This window comes from Neophocaena asiaeorientalis, unplaced genomic scaffold, assembly GCF_003031525.2.
Source record: "Neophocaena asiaeorientalis asiaeorientalis breed wild unplaced genomic scaffold, Neophocaena_asiaeorientalis_V1.1 scaffold778, whole genome shotgun sequence".
NCBI classification, from domain to species: domain Eukaryota; kingdom Metazoa; phylum Chordata; class Mammalia; order Artiodactyla; family Phocoenidae; genus Neophocaena; species Neophocaena asiaeorientalis.
In genome coordinates this window covers 424474-448643 of record NW_020176499.1, presented here as the reverse complement: position 1 = coordinate 448643, position 24170 = coordinate 424474, and the positions used below count along the sequence as shown (strand labels likewise).

General features: G+C 38.5%; 1 protein-coding gene across 3 annotated transcripts; it reads right to left on the bottom strand.

Annotated features, from left to right (window-relative positions):
- Positions 1 to 1582: 1582 nt before the first annotated feature.
- Positions 1583 to 23936, bottom strand: NOL8 (nucleolar protein 8). Of its 3 annotated transcripts, none has more exons than XM_024732963.1 (17): positions 23874 to 23936; positions 22799 to 23016; positions 22010 to 22072; positions 20550 to 20628; positions 19032 to 19167; positions 18442 to 18510; positions 14927 to 16804; positions 13541 to 13654; positions 12938 to 13060; positions 12565 to 12655; positions 9614 to 9752; positions 8882 to 8959; positions 6019 to 6290; positions 4390 to 4516; positions 3747 to 3817; positions 2551 to 2630; positions 1583 to 2063 (listed from the first exon to the last, which is right to left on the bottom strand). In XM_024732963.1, the coding sequence occupies exons 2-17, from the start codon at positions 22935 to 22937 to the stop codon at positions 2013 to 2015; spliced, it is 3510 nt and encodes a 1169-aa protein (XP_024588731.1). In that variant the 5' UTR covers positions 22938 to 23016; positions 23874 to 23936; the 3' UTR covers positions 1583 to 2012. The 3 variants fall into 3 exon arrangements, 2 of the variants coding, with proteins under 2 accessions (XP_024588731.1, XP_024588730.1); XM_024732962.1 differs by having other exon boundaries at positions 23775 to 23912; XR_003001525.1 differs by lacking the exons at positions 1583 to 2063; positions 2551 to 2630 and having other exon boundaries at positions 6242 to 6290; positions 23775 to 23912.
- Positions 23937 to 24170: the final 234 nt, after the last annotated feature.

Sequence of the window (24170 nt, the reverse complement as noted above, 5' to 3'; positions counted from 1 at the left end):
TTGAACACATATATTTAGTAGTGTCTTTACCTTATTAACTATAAGTATTTGGAATGTGTTTTAATTTTCACATTCTTCAAGTTGCCACCTGTTCCGTTCATTTTTATAATCTGTCCAGACAGCCCAGATTAGAGGACGGAGGGCTTCCAGACAGATGTGTCCAGGGGAAAAAAAGGTGGGGATGATAGGTCTAATTATTGGGTTGGCCAAAAAGTTCATCTGAGTCTTCTGTAAGACATTATGGAAAAACCCAAACGAACTTTTTGGCCAGCTCAGTATTTTAAAATGTCTGATGTCTAAATTTAATATCTAAAACTGAAAAACCAAGAAATCACAGCATAAGCATGTTAGGTAGAAATTCAGTGATAAATATCAGAGGAAACAAAGTTTTGAATGTGGTTGTATCTGGGGAGCAGAAACTGGGGATGCAGAAGGCTGCTTGATGTTACTTGTCTGCTCTGGAGAAGGTGGGTGTAACAAATTTAAACATGGCCAAAAATTCTGGACACTTCTCACTGAGAGGTGAGGATCTATGTCCCCTCATTTTGAGTCTCGGTGGGCTCAGTGTGTTTTAACCTGTAGAATACAGTGGAAATAACTGAGCCAATTTCTGGACTAGGCCTTAAGAGACTGGCAGCATCTGCTTCCTACTCCTGAAACCTATTTGCCATGCTGTGAGGAAACCAATGGACAGGCACTGAGTGAGCAGTCCATTTTAGAAATAGATCCTTTAGCCCCAGCTGGGCCACTCACATGATATTACATGGAGTAGAGATGAGCAGTCCCCACTGAGTCCTGACCAAGTTGCTTATTTGTGACGAAAATGAACAACTGTTAATGGGATGGCTTGCTATGCAGCAATAGATAAGAAGGTATAAATATAATCAACATCAAGAGAAAGTGGAATATTTGCATTATTTATCCTCCTGAGTGGTGGTTTCTGTTTTACACAAAGTCTGAAGTCTTGGAAACACAGGAATCTCGAATGACTTTTCAACTACTTAGTTCCTTGGACTCTGTTCACTAAGCACCCACTTAGTGCTAGACATAGTTCTAGGCAGTGTGGATGTAACCGTTAACAAACCAGGTGATATCCCAGCCCTCAAAGAGTTTATATTTGATCAAGATGTAAATCAATAAATACTTAATTTCAGATATACACAGTATGGCTCAATGATAATCCCTTGGGACCTTATATATAGCATAATTTTGTACAGAGCCCAGTTTGATAGAGGCTTATCTGTCTTGAATCCTAGCCACATTGATTTAATGAGGTATTAAGTCTGCTTCCCTATCTGGACCCAGGGTCCTGACTCCTAACTGTGACTACATATCTTTCAGACACTTGGATTTTTCAAAAGCCTGTAGTCTAATTAGAATTTTGAGATTTTGAATTTTGGCCTCAATTCATGGAGGCCAAGGACAGGAAAACTCTGCATTTGGCATCCTTTTCTGGTCCTCACAGAACTCTCCCATGATGTTGGTCTGAAATATCCTGCATTTCAGTTAGCTTATTCATCAGGACACAAGTACAGAACTCAAGGCTGATTTGTTTTCAACATCTTAAACAAAACCCACAAGATGGAGGTAAGGTGTATTTGATACAATCAGAAATATTTCAAGTATAATTCACATGAAACGTAACTTGGAAAATACAAGTGCTCTGATCCATATAGTTTAAAAGGCTTTATGTAAACCTTGTGTCAGAAGATAGCCATTAGTTATTGAAGATGGAGGGCAAAGAGATTATATATGAAAAGTATTTTGAGGGACTATCTTGTGCTTCATTAAAAAAAATGTTCAGGTTAATTATTTGAAGTAATTAGTTAGGAACAAATGAAGAGGAAATCTACAGGAAAAGAAAGCAACCAGAATGATATCCACCAGATAAGATTTTGAATATTCCTTCACTCTGAATTCTTCTTTGTCAGCTAAACTTATTTTCTAGATCATTCCAATTTCCACAGGTGAGCCTTGTTCACATTCAGTATCAAAACTAATGATGACATTTATTATTTTGGTTTCACTCTCCTTTTGGCATCTTTATGTTTCTTCCGACAGTCCTAGAAAAACATAAAACCAAAAGCCTTTGTTAAAAATAGTGTAAATACTTTCCAAGGTGTTTAGTAACTATAAAGTAAAATTTAGGTTATTCAGTGTCAGGGTTGTAGAAGCCATTTTGGAAGTGCTCACTTGGAATGTACAGGGGATATTCAAACTTTTGGCTTTAAGTGTTTACAAATGGAAACTGTAATTCAGTCTTTCAAAAGTCTTATGATTTCCTGCTACTTAATAAGCATGGCCAGAACTCGTTCCAGTCACTCAATGGGGCCACTCTTCAGTCTCCTTACTGCACCATGGGTTGAATGAATTAAACAACTTAAAACTTGTATTCCAGCACTATCATTCTGAGCATTTAAGTCATGTTCTCAGTTATCTTAAGTTTCATGCCCTCCTATATTCTTACACCAGGCAAATATTAACACAAAGATAACACCATATCTTTTAAATTAATATGGAGACAATTAACATGAAAATACAACTACTCACCATACGCAAGCTGTTTGTTCTGGCCTCCCAAGAATTCCTGCTAATATTACTTCCTACTCCTCTCCAGAATAAGTCAGAACCTAAAAGGGGAAAATAAAAAAGTACAAGACAGCCCATTAATATTAAAACAGACAATATTCTAGTGCTGGCATTATCAAGGTCTTCAATTCTAGTTAAGACCATTTCCCCCACCGCCCCCAGCCAATTTATGCTAATTTTCAAGAATATCTTGTTTTCTTTACAAAATGAAAATGTAGAACTGCTAGGATTTTACTGTTTATAAACCATTTACTATTATGTAACTTGGCTTCTGTTTGTGTTAGGCTTAAGAAATGAGTTCATTGGGCCTTCCCTGGTGGCGCAGTGGTTAAGAATCTGCCTGCCAATGCAGTGGACACAGGTTCGAGCCCTGGTCCGGGAAGATCCCACATGCCAAAGAGAAACTAAGCCTGTACACCACAACTACTAAGCCTGTGCTCTAAAGCCCGTGAGCCACAACTACTGAGCCCACATGCTACAACTACTGAAGCCTGCACGCCTAGAGCCAGTGCTCTGCAACAAGAGAAGCCACTGCAATGAGAGGCCCGTGCACCGCAACGAAGAGTAGCCCCCGCTCGCCGCAACTAGAGAAAGCCCGCACACAGCAACAAAGACCCAATGCAGCCAAAAATAAATAAATAAAATATATTTTTTTAAAAAAAGAAATGAGTTCATCAACAGCCTCAGAGTTTTCATGTGAAATTTTTTTTTACTGAAGTATAGTTAATTCACAATGTTGTGTTAGTTTCAAGTGTACAGCAAAGTGATTCAGTTATACATATATATTCTTTTTCAGATTCTTTTCCATTATAGGTTATTACAAGATATTGAGATAGTTCATGTGAACTTTTTAGGGTACTAAAGACTTAGGAGTTTTGTACGTCTAGTATCTCAGCAAACCCCTGGAACAAAACAAGCCCTTGTTGAGGTTAGTGAACAAGTGAGGGAGGTGGCGAATGGGAGCTTTCAGTTTTCCAGAGCTTTGCAAGTCAACATGCATCTGTCTAACAGAGGGGGCTAAAGCACATGACACTGCAAAGGATCAGAATTTTTCCTAATCAGTTCTTACTTGGATGCATGTTAGTATATCAGAATGCGCTATGGTGAGAGCTGTACTATTACCTGTTTTATACCATTTAATCAAAACATTGACTTACCATGAAGTCTCTCATCATTCTTAGAGAAAAAGAAATATCTAGTGGTCTCTTTCTCGGGTAATGATACTTCTCTGAAGTGAGAGAGAAAGAGAGAGAGAATTGGCCACTTAATTTCAATATTTAAGAAATGTTTACACTGTAAGTATAAATGAACTATTCCTTAAATATATGTGCTTTGTGTTTTGCTCATTTTTCTTTCCTGAGTTAAAGTGGCAACACCCTTTCTCTATTCAACATTCTTCTCTTCTACCTGAAACTCTGGTAACGAAGACTTACTTAAGTACACGCTCTATCTTCCCTGTGTTGATTGTTGATATTCTCACCCCAGCATTGCTACCCAATTTGCCAGTGTTTCCCATGTGGTAGCAGCCAACGAGCTGAAGCATACTCTTTCCAGATCAAGGACTTCAGTGGCAAGTTTTCTTCCCCATGCACGTCATATCCCCCACCCAGTCTATCCAAATTTCAAGGAAAAGGAAACATGCTCCTAATTACAAAAAGGCTACAGAACTCTCTAAAGGAGCCAAAAAAAGAAAATTGTCTTGAGAAGCTAAGCTTAGATACTTCTATAACATTTCTAAAGCATGTCTAACTCAGATTTTATGAATTATGAAATAAACCTGCACAGAAATATACTACTTACCCAGGGCTGGGCTTTTTGTCATCTGTTTCTTCAGTAACATCTTCCTCTTCTGAACTGCTGTCTTGGAAACGAGGGTCTCCCTGCCAGGCAATCTTCCCAGGTTTCACTGCCTCAACTCTATAGGTCTCTATATCGTCATGACAATGAAAGATGACAGAATTGTAACCTAACGACCGATTATTTGTGGACACACTAATTTGTTTACTTTCACCATGCACTCATATTTCTAAATTTCAAATATCTTAATCATTAATTCAAAATATGTAGTATCTTTTTAGATTTTCAAATATTGAGAGAAGCTATTATATTTTTGGGCATTGCTAGGGTGATCTGATAAGGGACATAGCAACACTATAAAAAGATATACAAACTAAAGGTTTATAAATGAGCAACGCAATTTAAAAGGAAAAAAAAAAAGCATGGCACCTGTGCTAGCATGAGAAGCCTAAACTGTAACATGATGCAGTGAAACCAGGTTGCCTTCCTGCTTATTCATAAATGAGAAAAGGAACATATCTTTATATTTTCAATTCCCAAAGCCTCTTTCTAAAACTTCTGAAAAAGCTTCTATAAGAAGTCCTCATAATTTCCTAAGTACACAAAACACATCTCCCAGGTTGCTGAGGTGTCTTAGTACTCATTTCAAGGCCAATTTCTCACACTTGGCTCTCAAAGTTAGAAGAATTAAAGACAGTATCTATATCATATCAACTCTGTTCAACAGTTTAGGACTGACCTTGGTACTCAAATGGACAACACAGGCAAGAGAATGAAGTAAGCAGAGCAATGATATATTGTGTCTTATTTAGAACAATTTTGGAAAAACTACTAAATTGCTATACCTCCTTTTGGAGCACTACAAAGCCGGCATTTAATACTCACCTGCTAAACACATGGATACTACTTTACTGCTGATCTTTAAAGTAGAGCTTATTGTTAGTTGTGCATGTATTCTCCTGTATAGGTATATCTTGCTTTTTACAATGAACTTCCAGAAAAGCTACACTTCATCTTAAACACTAGGTGAGGAGCAACTTCCTAAGGAATAGGTGTTTTTAACTTTTAGACTATGTAGGACTTCAGAGGTAAACCTCCTGAAATGGAATGCCAAATTGTTTATACTGGTGCTGATACTTTTTTCTAGGTTCTGGCAAATCTCCAAGGATAAAGTTTGAAACAACTGGTGTATTGATGACATAGCATAATTGTATAGAGCCAGGGTTACCTATTTCTCCCCTTTCCCTACCATATAGCACTGGTTTTCCTGAAGTCATGGCTTCTCCAACTGCATCTAGATACAAAGCTATTTAAATATATGACTCCTTATACTTCTTCATGACTATTTCTACTCAACATTAGAAGGGATGCTGCACATTATTCTCTGGCTTCCCTTCATATGGCAGCTATCTAGAAGTTTGCTTCCAAACGCAAGAACAATTTCTTAGTGTGTTAAACACAGCTCTAGGCACAGTACATTTATGGTCATGTAATGCTGACTGCAATACTGTAATACTGTTTATATAGATGGAAGAAAGAATCTTTTCTTCAGCTAATGTTAAATCATTACAGTTACAGTAGATTCAATTAAGTTCAAACCACTTTAAATGAAAACGTTTAAAAAAAAAGTACCTTCCTTTACATTTTTAGTGTGTGAATCAAAAAAGGAGAATGTGAACCCGCTGGGCTGTTCATCCCTAGTCATCAGAGCTGTAGGGTCCTGGCCTACTTCGGCTTTCTCTCCATCAGAGTCTTCATTCCAAGGTGTGTTGTCTTCCTTTTCAATGGTATCTTTTGTAGTTTGGAATATTTGTTTTAAATCCATAGCAATGTTATAATACATTTCTTTAGATACCTCAGGTAGCTTCTCAGCTTCCTCCCTTTTCTTCTTTCGTTTTGCTTTACTGCATTGACATATATAGAGATGTGTGCATCACAAAAACAGTCAATTTTTGGAAAATTTCCAGAAATCAGGAAAGAAAAACACCTTGGATAACTTTAGTCCCATCCTTTCAACAACCAAGAGGATCTACATATAAAACTCATAAAGGCAGAACCTTAACCAAAAAGCTTTTTATAGACAAAACTATTTCAAACAGCTCCAAGTATTAAACAAGAATCATATTCTCCTATCTCTTATCCTCTGAACTACATTTCAGAAGTCACATCTAAGATATTAGCTATAAGTAAGAAAATCACTTAACTGCAATGGGCCTCAGTATCCTCATTTGTAAAATGAACCATGTTAAATCACATGACTTATAAGACTTTTTCAAATTCTAAAATTCTATGAGTTTTATGACACTGGCATTAAAGGATTTAGTCATAATTCTGTTTTAGAAACGCCTTATAAATGTGCTAAATCTAGTCTGTTTGGGAATGAAATTTTTCTATTACCATCAACCTGCTCTATAGTTAGGAATATGTTTTTCTCTTTGATCTTAAACCAGAGTTACATGGCAGTCTCCAATATTGAGTTTTCAGTTAGTAAAATATTAAAATCCTCTTTTCTATTAGTCTACTCTATTTACTAGGCCAAATATTCTAACTATATTACCTAAAATAATAATGTCCTAAATGATCATCTTATTGGTGGAGACTATCTTACAGAGAGAAACTTTTTTTTTTTTTTTTTTTTTGGTGTTATGCGGGCCTCTCACTGTTGTGGCCTCTCCCGTAGCGGAGCACAAGCTCCGGACGCGCAGGCTCAGCGGCCATGGCTCACGGGCTCAGCCGCTCCACGGCATGTGGGATCTTCCCGGACCGGGGCACGAACCCGCGTCCCCTGCATCGGCAGGAGGACTCTCAACTACTGCGCCACTAGGGAAGCCCAACATCCTAGATTTTGAACTGACACTATAAAAAGGTGAGACTTCTGGGGAGTCTAGAGCAGGGTTGAGCATGTCCTGCATATGGTAGGAATATAAAACAATTTTCAACCAGAAGACAGATTGTGGTAGTTTAAAATATGTCCACAGATTCCTCAGTGCCTCTCTCTTCAGGAAGGAGTGCTTAATCTCCCCTTCCCCCATAAAAGTATGGGTTGGATTTAGTGACTTATTTCAAGAAAACTGAATAAGGCAGATGTGTCACTGTGTGACTTCTAAGACTATGTCATAAAATATACTGTGGCTTCCTCCCTTCCTCCTTCTATCTCTCTTTTGGGTCAGTGTTATGAGAACACTTAAGCAGCCTAATGGAAAAGCCAACAAGGTGAGGAACTGGCTAACAGCTATGTGAGTGAGACATCTTGGAAGTACATCACGAGGCTTAGTCAGGCCTTCGGAGACTGAAGCCCCAAGCAACATTTTGACTGCAAGCTCTCCAGAGACTACCCAGAATCACATTGCAATGTGGAATCCTACATTGCAGGGAACGTTTATGTTAGTTCTACTTCGGTCTGGTATGCAATTCTTTTTAAAAGAAACCTTTAATTTTGGAATAATTTTAGGTTTATAGAAAAACTGGAAACAGTGTTCCCAAATAACCTTCACCTAGTTTCCCCTCAAGGTAGCATCTTACATAGATATGATACAATTGTCAAAACTAAAAGATTAACACTGGTACTACTATTAACTAAACACAGACTCTGTTCCCAATTCACCAGTTTCTCTACAAGTGTCTTTTTTGTTCCAGGATCTAATTCAGGATACCACAGTGCCTTTAGTGATTTTAAATAGCAGGAAATCAAGAAATTAAATCAGGCAAAGTTACTGGTTGCTCCATATATTTGCCATATTTATCAAAAAAATATTTGCCACAGCATATCTATAAGAAATAGACGCTCCTACCACACTAGAGTAGTGCAGTGGATAGAATGGTTGCCTCCAGAAAGATATGTCCGGGCCCTAATTCCTGGAACGTGTGAATATTTCCTTATTTTGAAAAAAAGGTCTTTGTAATAAAGTTAGGGATTCTGCAATGAAGAGATTATCCAGGCAGACTCTAAATGGAATCACAAGTGTCCTTATAACAGACACAAAGATGAGAGACCAATAGAAATGAGAAGCCCACGTGAAGATGGAGGCAGAGACTGGAATAATATAGTCACAAGCCAAGGAATACCACAGATTGCTGGCAGTCACCTGAAGCTAAGAGAGAGGCACGAAATGGAGTTTTTTCCCCCTGAATCTCCAGAGGGAACACAGCTCTTCCAATAATCTGGATTTCAGACTCCTAGCCTCCAGAACTGTGAGAAAAATTTTTGTGTTTTTAAGTCACCAATCTGTTACAGAAGCCACAGGAAACTAATGTAAGTAGAAGACACCGACTAGAGGAGGGGCACATATCATCATTTCTATGCATGAAGATTCCTTTGTCAAAAGTAAGACTCTCTCCACCACATCAATAATTCCTCTCTTTCCCCCTTCCCTGTTCTTAAACTAAATACAATGGGGACCAATGGATGTGATATTGGTTACTATCTACTTTTCTCACTGTCTGAAATGAGATTAATTCATATGAACCTGCTACTAAAAGTAGTAGCTTAACGTACCTTTCTTTTGGTTTATCATCTCTTTTTCTTTCATAAGTGGTATGGTCATGCCTTGTTGGATCATAACGTATGATGTCCCTATTAAAGAAAGGAGAGTGATAAGTTGGAAGAGACAATTCAGAACATTAATGCAAAAAACTAATAGCAAATTATAATGCAATACCAGGGCAATTCCACTTTTTGAGCAAGAAAAAGGCACATAATATCAAAGAAATGTATTAGGAGCTCCTCAGAAGCAATCATATTTTAAATTATCTAGTTTTGACTTGTCCTGGATCTTTAAAAATGTTTAATATTATTTTAAACATACTAAAATATATATGGATAAAATGATATGCTATTAGGATTTGCATAAAATATTTCAGTGAGGAAAGTAGGGGGAAGTGAGTAAAGGTATCAAAGAGAAAACTGGTCACATGTTGGTGATTGTAGAAGCTGGGTGATGGTACACAGGGGTTTCATTACACTAGTCTCTCTAAGTTATATGCTGGAAATTTTCCATAGTAAACAGTTACATTTATTAATATTTAAACAGTTGTCCAATTTTTTTTTACTAATAATAAATACAGAAATAATTTAAGATTAGTTTCTTGAAGTGAATCACTAGGTCAAGGTAAGTACAATTTTAAGGGTCTGATACATGTTGCTAACTGCTCTCCCCAGGAAGTTTAAAATGGCCTCATTTTATGGCAAAGGAAAAGAGGGCAGAATGGGATGAAACATAAACCATACTTAAATTTCTTAGCAGCTACTGATCCTTTGCTTGTAGAACTGCTTAAGTTGATGTGCAAAACACTCTGCACAACATTCAGGGCTTTCAACTTTTCTGCAGCAAGCTCTTCTTCCTCAGCAGTTTTCTTTTCATTTATTTCTTAGAGGGAAGAGGATAATTAGTAATCTCTTGGCAAACATAGCCTGAGAAGTCTCAATAATCAAATATTTATCAAGCACGTAAACATGTGCAAAGCACATTAAGATAGGAAGAAAAGTTAAACCTTGTTTTGCTAACTTCCCTATCCCCAAGATCCCCAATGTCATAGTGAATCTAGAAACTGCATGACCAGCAAACAAAATTCCCATTTCTGTTTGTAATTATAAAAATGAAATCTGAATTTAATGGCTTTCAGTGGCAAGTCTAAAAGTTTTTAAGGTAAAGATTGACAAATATAATAGAGCAAGATACTAATTATAAAGCTAAAGTGATTAGAGATTCTTTGATATTTTAACTTTCTAAAAATTAATCTAAATTACATGTAAATCTAAACATGAAAAATAGTGAAAGATGCTAATTTTACTGACTATTAATATAATGTTAGTAGACAGTTACTTTAGCCTTTAGATTCAGTACTAAATATTGCAGGAAGAAAGCCTACACACAGGGCACTGTGGAAGCCTAGAAGCTTGTTATCCTTAGCTACTAGAAACAGACAAATATCAGAGAACAAAGTTAAACATTTAACAGCTAGTTTGGATTATAGATAGAAATACAAAAGAAGTCTAAGTAAGCCTTAAAGACCTTTTCAAATTACTGCAGGATATAAACAACCAAGTCACAGAAATAAACAGAATAAAATGCTGATTTGAATAGTTCTCTATAGAGATGACCCAAAAGTGTCTAGGGGTTCAAAAGAGGTAAAGATTATGTTCAATTGGATTAAGAAACGTTTTATAAACCAGGTGGAGTCTAAGGTAGGAAAGACAAGTAGATCCCCTGAGGAGGGAGGAGTGCATGCCAGGCAAGTGAAAGAATGAACACATACATTGAAATAAGAAAGTTCAAAGAGTTTACATTGCATTAGGTTAAACCACATGAAACTGCTAATATTCAACAATTTTTGACTTCAAAAAATGGTACTTTCAATTTTACCCTAATATTGACCATTAGGAAATAGAACACAATGCTAGAAAGGACTCAAGGTATTTGTAGACTGGCTGCAAGGTATGTGTAGGCTGCTTACCTGCAGGACAGTCTTTGTGCAACTCACAAAAAATTCAGTCTCAAAAGTTGGGAAGGAAAGAAACAAAAGACAGAGATTCTATGTCTGACTGCCCTAAGAATGGAAGTACCATCAACAGAAACAGAAGGGTCCAGAGCACCTGAGAGAGAGTAAATTCAGTTTGGGATTTGCTGCGTTTTAACACGCGTTCAGGGACGCCTGTGAGAAATATCCATCAGGCATTGAGAAAAGAATAATTGGGAGCTCAGCAGAATAGTCAGGAGCAAAGATGACCCAGATTTGGAAAATATTCACGCACAAAAGAAGGTTAAAGCCACAGGGACTTACAGAACCTTTACATATCTAAAGGCAAAGGGAAAATTAGGAACCAAGAATTAAGAAGAAAATAAGGAAGTTATACTGCAATGGAAGAGAACAGTTCAAGAAGGATGATTAACAGTGACAAATGGTACAGGCAGGCTGAAGAAGCTTGGGAAGGTGCCACTGCATCTGGTGAACCAGTTAGTATGTGCAGGGAATGCATACTAAAGAGTTGTAAAGAGACAGACAAGAGTGGCAGAAGTTAGAAAGTAAACTCTATGTATAGCTTCTAGGCTATTCCCAAGGTTCTGTCCATTCTTGTTTTCAACATGGAATTTTGAGTGAGAAGCTCTGAAACATAATTTGCTGTGGATCCTGGAGAACTTACTCTCTGAACACTTGTTTTCAGAAATGTACAATATACACAATAATCACCTCAAAGAATCAAGAGCATCATTTCCAGAGGTTGTATTTTCAATAAAAAGCCAACTGCTTCTAAATTAGTGCAATTTATTTTTTCATTTCAGGTTTAGAACTGAAAAAAGATGGGAGTGGCAACTTGAAAACTGGCAGGGTTGAAGAAATGGCTTTTTGAACCTATGAGACCTATGTCTGTAGAAAGAGGGAAGAGATAGAAGAAAGGGAAAGTATGAAGATGCACATAAGAAAGGAGGTTAAAAGGAGGTATGAATGAGGAAGATTAAGATGCAGATTAGATTAACTCACGAAGAGGAAAAAAGTAAGGACAGAGTAGTTCTGAGATTGGAAAGGAAAGCAGGGAGCTCACTTGAGGTGGCCATCCTCAAGTGAGGATGGTAGGACGTAGGAGGTAAGGTCTTTTGAAAAGGATAAGAGTAGAAGATCTTGTAGAGAAAGTTTGGAACCACTGGTGTAGAAAATGGTACAGGAAGTAAGAGCAGAATCAGGATGCTTCTGGTAGCATCACTGCTGTTAGATATATTCACATGGGATGAATCTACGTAGACTGACATTCAATGGTACATTGTTTTTAAAAACCTGCACCCAGCACTCACGCTGGAAGATAAACACTTCCTTTAAGTAAGCCAAGCGTGATGTAACTGGCTTCCACAGCCTCACCAGGACATGATCTACTGCCAGGTAGGGTCCTTGCCTTCTCTCTAATGCCAGGGACAGGATGATGGAAGATGGCATCTTTGGTGGATGCTAACTATTCCTGTCTTTTCTGGCAGCTTCAGGTAATTAAAATTTTATAAATAAATTAATATGTACAAACAAACTCAAGAAGTATTGAGTAAGCTAACTATTGGATTACAAGCTCCACAATTCAGTGTCTTGGGGTACAGAGTTTCTCTATGTGTTAAGTGAAGAAGCTAGACTACGTGACTTCTCAAGGTCCCCCAGCTCTGACATCAGGACTGTTCGTTTGGACAATAAGGCATTTACCTTCCTGTTCCTCTTCACTATCACTTTCTAGAAATCGGGAGTCCATGCGAAATCTGTCATCAGTGCCAAAGTGAGACTGCAAATCCATAAGCTATAAGACAAAACACAAAGACAACTGACAGCCATATTCCCAAGAAATTACTTATAAACAAGACCTTCCAAGTATACCTCCATGCCATGAAATTCACTACATTAATATTTGCATAACCTCACCTACCCATGAACCAATTAGAGAGGGTCACGGAGGACTATCAAAATAAACACCTTAACACTGGAGTGTGGGTCAAGGTCTGCCTGCACTAACCTAGATTTAAGGACTATGTCGAAAAATAAGGACATGTTGCAAGTTTTATTATTTTCAGTCTTCACTAACCTTCTGTCCAGCTTTGCCCTCAAACTGAGGTTTAATTCTGAACCTGTTACTGTCATCTTCGGAACCAGATTCCTCATCATCGCTGCTGTCAAAGAGCTTCCCAGAGGCTCCACCCATGGACTCCTGTTACATAGGTAAAGACAGAAATGTTTATTAATAACCAAGACAGTATTTCCTTCATTACGTAATCTTCCTCCTCACATGTATGGAACAACAACCCAGATGCATGTCCCAGGAAAGACTGGATGGTGGTTAGAATGGAAACTTCTGACTCAGTGATATCTACTTGGCCCCTTGGGTCACTAAATCCAGAGGCTCCTAATGCAGCCTAGAATGGGGGGAGTTATTAAATGTGTGAACACCTTCTGCAGGGTTTCACTAATATTGATGTCACTTTGCAGATGATGTGGAGGATAGATTTATGTGGGAGAAAATCTCTAAGGCCCCTGTGGTATCCATGCGTGATGGTCAGGGGAGCCCTGGGTTTCATTGTGGCTCCCAGAGGATTTTATGTTGAGCCCAGCAGTTGTGTGCAAGTCTTGGTATGCAACATGCAGAAATGGATCTGCAAAAGTATAGGAATGCCCACCCTAAATTTCTTACTTTTACTGGTTCCTCTCCTGGATGGTTATGCTCCTGAGTGGATGTCTCCTCTGTTTCACTTTCACTGTTGGAACCAAAGATGATGTGCGTTGGCTTGTCCTCTGAATAACCATCCTAGAGTGGGCATCAAAAGCATTACCCTTAAGACAACCCCTCATCTCCTTCCCCTAGCAAGTCTATTTCTGACCCTATTTTCTTATCTAGTGAATGCTGCCATCATCCCAAGATAGAAACTTCTCTTTCTCTCCATTTCCAGTTTATCACCAAGTTCCATCAATTGGACCGTCTTGCTATTTTAAAAATATATTCCCACTGTCACTGCCTTGGTTCTGGCTCAAGACCTCCCAAAGGCTGTCTGTCCCATTTGATTTGTTGTTCTCATAATGTCCTGAACCATCTTTCCCAAACAGAAGTTGGCAAACTTTTTCTGTCAAGGGCCAGAGAGTAAATAGCTTAGGCTTTGCAAGCCACATATAGTTTTGGTTCTGTATTCTTCTTTTTTAAACCCTTTAAAAATGTAGAAACCATTCTTAGCTTGGAGGCTCTTCCAAAATACGCCATGGGCTAGTGGCTTGTGAGCTCTAGTTTGCCAACTCCTGTTCCAATATATACACAACTAATCTCCATTCCCTTGCTTCAAGTTCTTTAGTCTTTTCACAGCCTTGAGAATAAAGTCCAACCCCTGTAGCCTCTTCACACCTCACCCCTACTTATCTCTCTCATCTCATTTCTCACCATCTTGTACTCTATACATTTGATCACACTGATTGCAAATATTCACTTTTGTACAAACTGTTCCTTTATCTTGGAATGCCTTTCCTCTCTCTTTGTACCCTTTTACCTCTGCCAGACCAATTCCCACTGATCCTTTCACACTAGACTCAGTTCAGCTGAGGAAGTGCCGGCTCCCCACCCACCTCTGCCCCACCACTGCCAACAAATTAGTATCAGTGTGCTGTCAGAGCACACAGGTGTACTTCTTTCTCATCCCATGGAACCGAATTGTGACCTTCTGTCCACCACACTGTAAGCCAATACCAACCACCTAACAGTGATCCTCTCTGTAAATCTAGCACTTGCTGTGAAGGCCTGGAATTTCATAGGTAATTAACAATCGTTGAAAGAATGAATAAAGACTCATTACAGTAAATCTTGGTAAGATATGAATCACTTGGCAAGTGATTTATATGTAAATTCAGACATATTAGGACATATCACTTAACTATATCAGTTACAGCTTCTAAAGCGGTATCCGGATATACTAAAGATACAAGGACACAAAGCACAAACATTCAGCTCTAAAGGAGCCTGCTTACCTTCGTAGGAAAGAAAGGTTGGACTTGGAAACGAGTTCTTGTTAAATCCCTAGACTGAAAATATACTCACCAAATTTGCCAGAGCATTGTGAACCAACTTCTTTTGTACTTCTTTTGCTTTCTGCCTTGCCTCTAAGGCTGCCAAACGCTTCTGATTATCTTCAGCGTGCTTATCCTTAGCATTAACATCTGATGAACTATTAACAGAAAGTGGGAAGTCAGTTTTGCTTCCTTGAGGGTCTCTCCTGGAGGAGACCTCTGGTGATTTCTCAGGGGCCTTGCGGCTGCACAGGTCAGGTCTCTTTTTGGAGCTCTCTCCTGACTTTCCAGTCCTGTGGCAACAGTCTTCATCAAAGCCTCTCCTGAGAGTCTTGGCACCAAGACTCAAAGATTTCTTCTCTTTTAGTGGCAATAGACTAGAAATAGGATTTCCATTTCCCTTTTCTGAACTGCTAGGGAAAACCACCTTGTGAGCCTGGCTCTCAAAAGTCGACTGTCTCTTTTGAGGCTGAAATTGGTTTGAGTCATTTGCCTTCTTTGCATGTTGGAAAAGAGTCAGTTTACTTGATGGGCCATTAGCATACAAGGACCATTTTTTCATGGACATGCTCCTGCGATCCTCAAGTTTCAAGGATTTATGATCTTTATTAATATTGTTAGAGGCAACACTCTCTTTCAAGGATTTTTTCACTGTTTCCTTTCCATAGAGACAGCCTACTCCCTTGAAAGCCTGGAATTTTGGCTTTAAGGTATTTTCCTTTGGTTCCCGTTTTCCATGTGTGTTCTCTTTTCCTTCTAAAAGGGAAGCCACAATCTCCTCAGGATGAATACACTGCTGGCCTTTGTGGAGGCCACCTGGAGTTCTGTGGCTCTTGGAGGCCCTGTCAGACTTGGCAGTGGTTTTCCGGCCATTGCTCTCAGTATCTTCTTTTGGCGCCTCCTGGTTACTGCCAGCCAACTGTTCCAGATCAGCTAAAGTCAGATTCATATGGAGACAGTTTTTCATCATGGTGTTATACTCCTTATCTCCTTCAGACTCGGTTGATTCTGATACAGAATCAGCATCTTCACTGCTACTGGACTCAGTCGGAGATTCACAACTGAGAGGCTTAATTCTGTGACTGAGGGCTGTCTCTTTGTTTTTTCTTTTTTGTACTTTAATACAATCAACAGAAAGATCACACTTTTTTCTATTTTTCAAATAAGTTTTCTTGTGCATAGACTTTTCTGTTTGTGAAAGTTCTACACTGTTTTTGATCTTATCAGAATTTTTTTTCATTGCAATGATTTCATCTGTATCTCCTGAATCAGAGTCACAATCATTTCCCATAACATTATCTTCACTACTGAGGCAAAAGACATTATTTTTGATGCCTAAACCTGTTGAAGTATGAAATTTGTGAAAATGTGATTTAAAATCATCTCTTACAACTTCAAAGGGATCATTTTCAGATCCATTTATTGAGGACCATGTAGTTTTCTCTAGGTTTTCCTCTCTTGCAATCATTAGTCTTAATTCATCTTCAGAATCAATATCATCATCAGACATGCTATTTCTATTTTTGGTAGTTTCTAAGTCAGAAGTCTGAAAAAATACGTTTCTAAGTTTCTGACTATCAGAATCAGGTACACAGGGTGATTTAGGAGTAATGGAATTATGAGGTGTATTTTGTGCAGCCTGTTGTTGTATTAAATGTGGGCTCTCCATTATGTTACTAGGTTTTGGTCTCAAAGCCAGAGATGCAGTGGAACCCTCATTCTTCTGCACTTTTATTATCTTCTTGGCAGGGCTGTGAAAGTCAGAGAATTCTCCTCGTCGTTTCTTACTCACAGGATCATTCCCTCCTTCCAATTCCCAAGTGAGGCTGGATATAGGGATAGCATTTGTGAAATCCTCCCCTATTTTCTTTAGGTTGTGGCAGTATTTTGAGGGATCATACTTTATGATGTCACCAACAGTCAAGGAAGAAAACAAAGGCACTAGGTTTTAGAAAAACCTATCAAACTGGAAAAGCAAAAAGAATACTGTTTAATCTTGAGCAAGTCATTGACTCATCTTACCCTCAGTTTCCTATCAAACAAAATAAGGACTTAATTAGGTGACTCAGGGTCTTTGGAACTGACATGTCCGTGGCATGTCCAGAGTGAAAACCAAGAACCATCACTATTAATTGGCAGAAATTACTTGGGCTGCATGTGTATATCACAGCAAACCAATTCAGATTATATTCTAGGTACAAGAGGCCACAAGACTTTTCTGTAAATCTGAGAAGTCTATCCACTGAGCTAATACCATAAAGCAGAGTATAGAGAGGAATCCAGAGCAGGCACAGCTAGATACTATACTAAGTGTTGATATCTCAAACTTGAGACTCAAAGATTCTCAAACTTTTTGGCCATTCCTGTTTTCTCAATGCTGCCTCATCCTAGATCTGATTCTCTTAGTTCAATGACATCCATTTCACATTTTACTCGCTCTCTGCGTTTTATAGGTCTTTCTTAGAAGGCTAATAATTCTTTATCAGGTCTTTGTTGCTGACATTGTCCAGAAAGATTCTAGTTAATGTCACTGTGCTGTAGTGACAGCTGGCATTTGCTGATTTCCTAAAACATATGAATAGACAAGTATAAGTTGCTTTAATCTATCACTACTGAAAAGTCCCTTTGTTCATTTAGTGACTACTGAATACATGGACAATTATATATGAGGTATGCCAAACAGTGTCTATTGTCTCTTGGCTTTACACTGTCCTTCCAAATCCTCCTCTTTGTTGTCACTGGTATCATTGGTGGGAAGCTGGAAGGTGAAGAAGAAAGAAGTATTTCCCTGACTTTAGTGCCACTGGCAGGGACTGCAGAACCAGCAGCTGTGGCCAGGGCTCTAGGGGCCTCAATAGCCATGAACAGTGAGGACACATCTCTGTTTGAAATACCTGAAATTGCTTCTGCTTCCCATGACACACAGGCTTAGAGCTAAAAGAATACAAAAAACACCCTCTGCCCAGAAGTCCATGACACTAGGAATTCAAGGTCTTAGACAATCTGACCTCATTTCCTCAGGGGAATGGGCATCTGAATTTGCTCATACTGGGTTCCATACTATTTCTCCATCCACCATTCTTCTGCCTGTCTACACATTTCTACCTAATATTTTCCTCTCTCCCAGACTCCTTCCTATCTCTTTTCTATTAATGTGAAACTTATCCTACTTCCTCTAAAGCCTTCTTTAATGATTGTGCTGTGTCCCCTTGTCCTTCTTTAGCTCCTTTGGCAATGGCTTTGAATCCATGTCAAACAAGAAGAATGAGGTATAAATTAGTAAGTCAACATGCTTCTTTAACAATCATCATTTGCATCACTTGCATAAAACCTAATTACATTCTCTCATTATCCACTAATTGTTTCATACATGTAGGTAGGTGGGTCTTACCTTACTTAGAAATTGGGAACATAAAAACTGTTACACAAACATCTAAAGACTTACTGACAGAGGCAGTGAAATTCTAAAGGTATGAAGTAAACTTTTGCAAATATCCACATCGTAGTAAACAATAATTTCTCTGAAAGGCCAATTGCTAAGGATATTTTACGTTTATGTTGATTCTTTAGGTGAAGGACAGGTAAGACTCTTCCAAATTTACTCACAACCCAATTCTAAAAGAAAAAAAAAAAAGAATACATTTACTATACTTGTCACAAATGGAAAAGATTAACCACACTGAATAAATGTCACTTAAAAATATCTGAACTCATAGTGGACCACGATTACTGTTGGGTTTAGTTTTCTGATAATGAAACACGAGTGCTCAAAAAAGTGTATCAGGAAAGGAAAAAGAAAGAAGGAAAATTGGGGCAGTTATTGATCCCATATAAACCATGTAGGATGCTACACAATAACAGCCATTAAAAAGGCAAACGTGGGACCTGCCTGCACTCTTCACCACCTATGCCCCCTGGGAGACCTGCCTCCACTTGGGTTTTGATTTCTCTTTCTAAAATGGGGGAAAACTGTGCTTTCCCAAGAGTTGTAAATGCATTTGAAGACCATAAAGCACTATCTATGTTAACTGCTTCAAAGCAAGAGAAAAAAGCAGTTGCTTTAAGACATGATGCTCATGGTCACCTGGTGTCAGGAATTGGTTCCTGAGCTACTTAGGCTACCAGAGGAGACTCACTTTGTGCCCTGGTACTTCTGTCCCTGGCACAGCTTTCACATGGAAATCCACCACTCCCATCTTTTCTAACAGGTTGGTGTTGTTTGTTGTTGATTTTCCTTTCTTTGCTTTTGCTTCTTTTCTCTCCTGGGCCAATCTGAATCAAACAGAAAATATAAATAAGAGTTAAAATAACTAACCACACTATTAACAGTGCTTCTGTTTTGTTTTTTAAGACTGTATAGCTGTTTAACTTTATAGAGATCATTTAGGGTCTCTCAGTTTTTCCCTTTCAACTTATGTACTTTTGGCATTTTATCTATCCTTAATCTTTTCACTCTTATGAGGAAGAGGTGTCTTTCAGAGACTAATATGCTAAGTCTTAAATATTTCTACTCTCACAACAAAAAGAATGCAGAACGCCAACTCAACCTACCAGTTCAAACTCTGCCACCTTATACAGGCCTGGTCAACTATGCTGACCAATTCTCATTGGCCTCTTTGCCTCTGGTCTGTCTCCCTTACATTCCAACTTCCAAGATTCATGCTCCCCAGGCACAACTGCATAGACACTCCAAGGCAGCAGCACTGTGTGCTCACCTGCTCAGGACTAGGGCCCTGGTTCCTGCATATAATAGGCAGCCAAGTGCTGCTGAATGAAAATCTCATTACTACCCTGTTCACAGAGACCCCCAGCTGAAGAACAAAATCAAATTCTCATCTTCGTCACCAGACCACTCCCTCAAAACTTGGTTTAGACCTTATTTTTCCTTGTGGCATTTCTTTGGCCCAGAACAATCTTAAAACGCTCTTGGTCACTCCATGTGTACATTCCTAAAATATCTCCTATTTTGGAAGCACCCAATCTAATACAATCTTTTCTCCCTAAGAATACTTTTAGGATTTAAAATGCTTTAATAGTTTTTACATTGCCTTGTTCTTAAATCACATGCATAATTAATCTTATGCCTCTCATAAAGGGATTTCCTATTATCTTTATGTTTTTGTATGACACTTTCATTAACAGCCTAAAGTCAACTTAAGCAATTTGGTACTGTCTATTAAAAATTTAAATGTGCATAACTATATGACATAGCAACTCCTTTTGTTGACATAAACCCCAGAGGGACCATCCTCAAGAGTCTTATCAAGAGGAAGTGGAAATGGTCTAAATGTCTATGAGTGGGGGATGACTGACTACACTGTGGCACAGCCATTTTCTAAAATAGTACTAAACACTCATTACAAGAAGGGGGAAGACCTACATCATCACATAAGGTTGTGTTTAAAAAGCTGAAATAAGTATACATTTTTATGGGTTAAAATATACGTATACAGGAGCATTACATTATCTTCTTTGGTCGGGTCTGGGGTCACAGGGAGTCACAGTTAAGAAGGATTTTAGCTCTACTTGTAATGCATATATTTGCTAAAACTGTAATAATACATTATTTGATAGTTTCAAATCAACTAAGTGAACATATAAAACCACTTACAATATAAAAAACATTGGGTCAAATCACAGAGAGCAAATCTTACCTGTGCAAAAAACTTTCCTTTGCTAGCTGAATTTGTAGAGTTCCACCTTTCCATTTTGTTTTATTTAAAACAGACATACCTATAAAGCAAAGAATTAGTACCCAAGTACATGGCAATGCAAAAATATATTTCAGCATGTGCTTTTACTAATTAGTTAGTACCAAAAATAGAAAACCTGCTTATCACAAAGACACAGAGGAAACAGAATAAAGAAAATGAGAGCTGGAAGGAGAAGGCTTAGGTCCCATTCTCATCTTGACCATTTATTAGATCTTTACACTCCCTACCTCCCCGTGTAATTGAAAGATTTGAATGAGGCAAACGTGTAAACCATAAAGCAAAATTTGTCATTTGTTTATAAAGTAATGTCAGGAATCTGTGGCAAATGGCTGGTATTTATTTAACATTTCATTGTTATTTCCCACACTAAAACTATAAAACATTAATGCAATTTTCTTAGAGTGAATCAGAGGACACTGGAATCCTGCAGCACCTCACTTTTATTTATCACCTCATACTAATTATCACTGTGAAACTTGCAAACATATTAGCTGCAAGCAACTAAACTGTGTTTAAACTACTGTGCCCTAGTAGTTGATTTTTCTCAACATCTGCGATCAGCTTCCTTAATAATTACCACTAACAGAAATATCTATGAGGTAGGTACTATGCTAAGCACAAGATATTATTCAACTTAATTTTCACAGTAATATTATGAGATAAGCAGTATCTCGGTTATACATCAGATAAGCAAACCGGGTCTTCTAGTTTAAATAAACTGCTAGATCACACAGCAGAACGGATGTGTTCTTAACTGCAACATATTTGTTATATCTATTTCCTAACTGAACGAATCAATTTTTTGCAAATGAAATTACAAAAGGCCAATGGCCCTCTTTCTCTATTAGCATGTTTCCTGCTCAGTGTCTTTTGACTTTTCAGTCTCCAAATAATTAGAATGCATTACTACATCAGTGGAAGTATGAATTATCTTCCCCTCTTTATTCATTGAAGGTCACAGGTGGCCCTCAGCTTTACTAAACTTATCAATGGAGACTTCATAATTTCAAGGATATGATCTTATAAGGGCATATTCTAAACCCCTCTCCTAACAGCACTCAATAAGAAGAATTAGTTGCCTGAGAAATGAACACACTGGGGAGGTGGGTATTTCATAATATCCAGTGGGATATGTGTAACAAGCAGTTTCTATTAAAGTGTGGTTCCTTATCCAAATTATTTGAGAATGCCATTTTTGAGCAAACTCACTGGCAATGTGCTACCATATGTCATTCATTATGGAATGAACCTAGACCTCCTGAATTGTAGGATATGGAAATTCTCTTGATCGTGGTTGTCCCTCAGGATGAATTAAAGGTGGATGTTTAGATTTAGAACGAAAGTTATTCCAAATTACATGGTGACATGGACTGGTAAATAGTATAGAAAACATTCATTACATTTTTTCAGGTCTGCTTCTGCTACTCTGATGTTGACATATGCAAAGACTTTCTGTGTGTTTCCTAAAAAAAAAAAAAAAAAAAAATTAAATTCATACGCAGAGAAAAATGTAAACATTAAGTTTCTAAATTTAAAAAAGAGCTCTTAGAAACGTACTCTTTCAAAGGAAAAGTTTGAAACTTGTTTATTTATCATTGGATACAAAGACTGCATTTTCTTTTAAAGCATGATTATCTAAATATTCCAAAAGAAAATACGTAAGAGAAAAACGTCAAGTACTCGGTTAAGGAAACACTTTGCATGTTTGTATGTTAGTGATATTCTACTTAACAGGACCCTACTAATTACTAGAATTTTAGCTCTGAAAACTGAAAGCTATATGTTTCAGAAATTGGATGTTTGGAAATTCCCTGGCAGTCCAGTGGTTAGGACTCTGTGTTTTCACTGCTGAGGGTCTGGGTTCAATCTCCGGTTGGAGAACTAAGATCCCAGCAAGCCGTACAGCCAAAAAAAAACCCCACAAAAACAAAAACTGGATGTTTGGGAATTTAGAAATTTTTGATTTCAGAAACATAATTCTGGGCAAGTTCCAGGTCACACATAACACCTCCAGAGCATAGGAGGGGGAGGGATGGGGGGTGGGGGATTACTACAACAGTATCATGTAATGAGATGCATATCACTTTCAGTGTTCAGGGCTAACATTCATCTCTTGGGTTGCTTTATTTTGTGATACTTGACTTCAGTTATATTTGCCTTTAACTACCCATGTAGAACTATAAATTTACCTTGGTCATCTTTCCGAGTGATGATTTCCACATCAGAAACTTCTCCAAATCTGCTGAACTGATTTTGTAGGTCTGCCTCAGAAATATTCTGGCCAAGGCCACCCACAAAAAGGCGCTTCGTTTCTCTGTTGGCTTTCATCAAGGCTGGGCATACACTCAAGTATTTCTAGTGGAAAATATCTACAGAGAAGAGCTCTTTCCCTTAAATCTTCTCAAATCTAAACAAAACAAAACAAAACTTCTTCATGAATGCATTTTGGAACAGCACCTCTACACACAGACAGGTACAGGCACATACTTTCCCTCTAAATGACCACAATATTACACTCTACTCCTCCCGATTTTACTTATCCATATTGTTAGGTGTTTTTCCTTCATTCATTCACTTTAACAAACGCTGACAGAAATGGGATGGGACAGGTTAGCACACGGAAAGATAAAAGGCTCTCAATCCTCAAGCTCCTCACAGTCACATGAGAAGTAAGCAAATGCTGCAATTGCAATACTATGTCACAACAGAAATATCTACAAAGTACTGTTCAGGCATAAAAAGAGCAACTGATATCATGGCTAATACAGACTTTTTAAAAAACACTATGTGCCAGCGTTGTACAAAATAGTTTGCAGGCATCTTTTTTCAGATTAGCAGGAGAGGTTAAGTCACTTTCCCAATGCCATTCAGAGAATTAGCGGTGAAGCCAAGATTATAACCCAAATCTAATTTCAGAACCTGTAATTCTTTATACTAGGGAGATTGTTGGATTAGAATGGACTCAGAAAAACTCTTCCAGAGGTACTGAGATTTGCGGCTTTTCATGAGATCTCTAATCTCGTTTAGCACCCGGCTGGCGCTCAGCTCCCAGACTCCTCCCACGCGCGACCCCAAAACAGCGCCAAAAGCCCTGAGTATCGCTCCTGATCTAGGCGTGAGCCACGGCCTACATCTTCCTGGTAGCTTCCTCCGCCCCCAACCTACCCACTCTAGCCGTCTTCCTCTGAGAAGACTCAAAGACGAGAAGGGAGAAGGTAGGCCAGTTGACCTCGGCACATCCCATGCCCCAAACCGACTCCTCACCACTTCGTTTTTTACATCCCGCGCAGTTTAGGGCCTAACTTCTAGTCACGTGTCCCAACAAGTGTCGCCTCTCTTCCTTCCTACTGGGTTTCCAACCCAGCATCCTAAGGTTCCACTACGACGCTCAGTTCCCCAGTGCTTTTTATTTCGTTTCCAGGCTTCTGGGCGACCGCGATGCCTCCGTCCCCTGCCTCAAAGTTCGCGAAAGACCCCAAACTAAAATTCCCTAATTCATACTGAAGAGTGTTATCACCTTGTGTTCTCCTGGATATGGTCGGCGGAAGTGAGGGAGGGGAA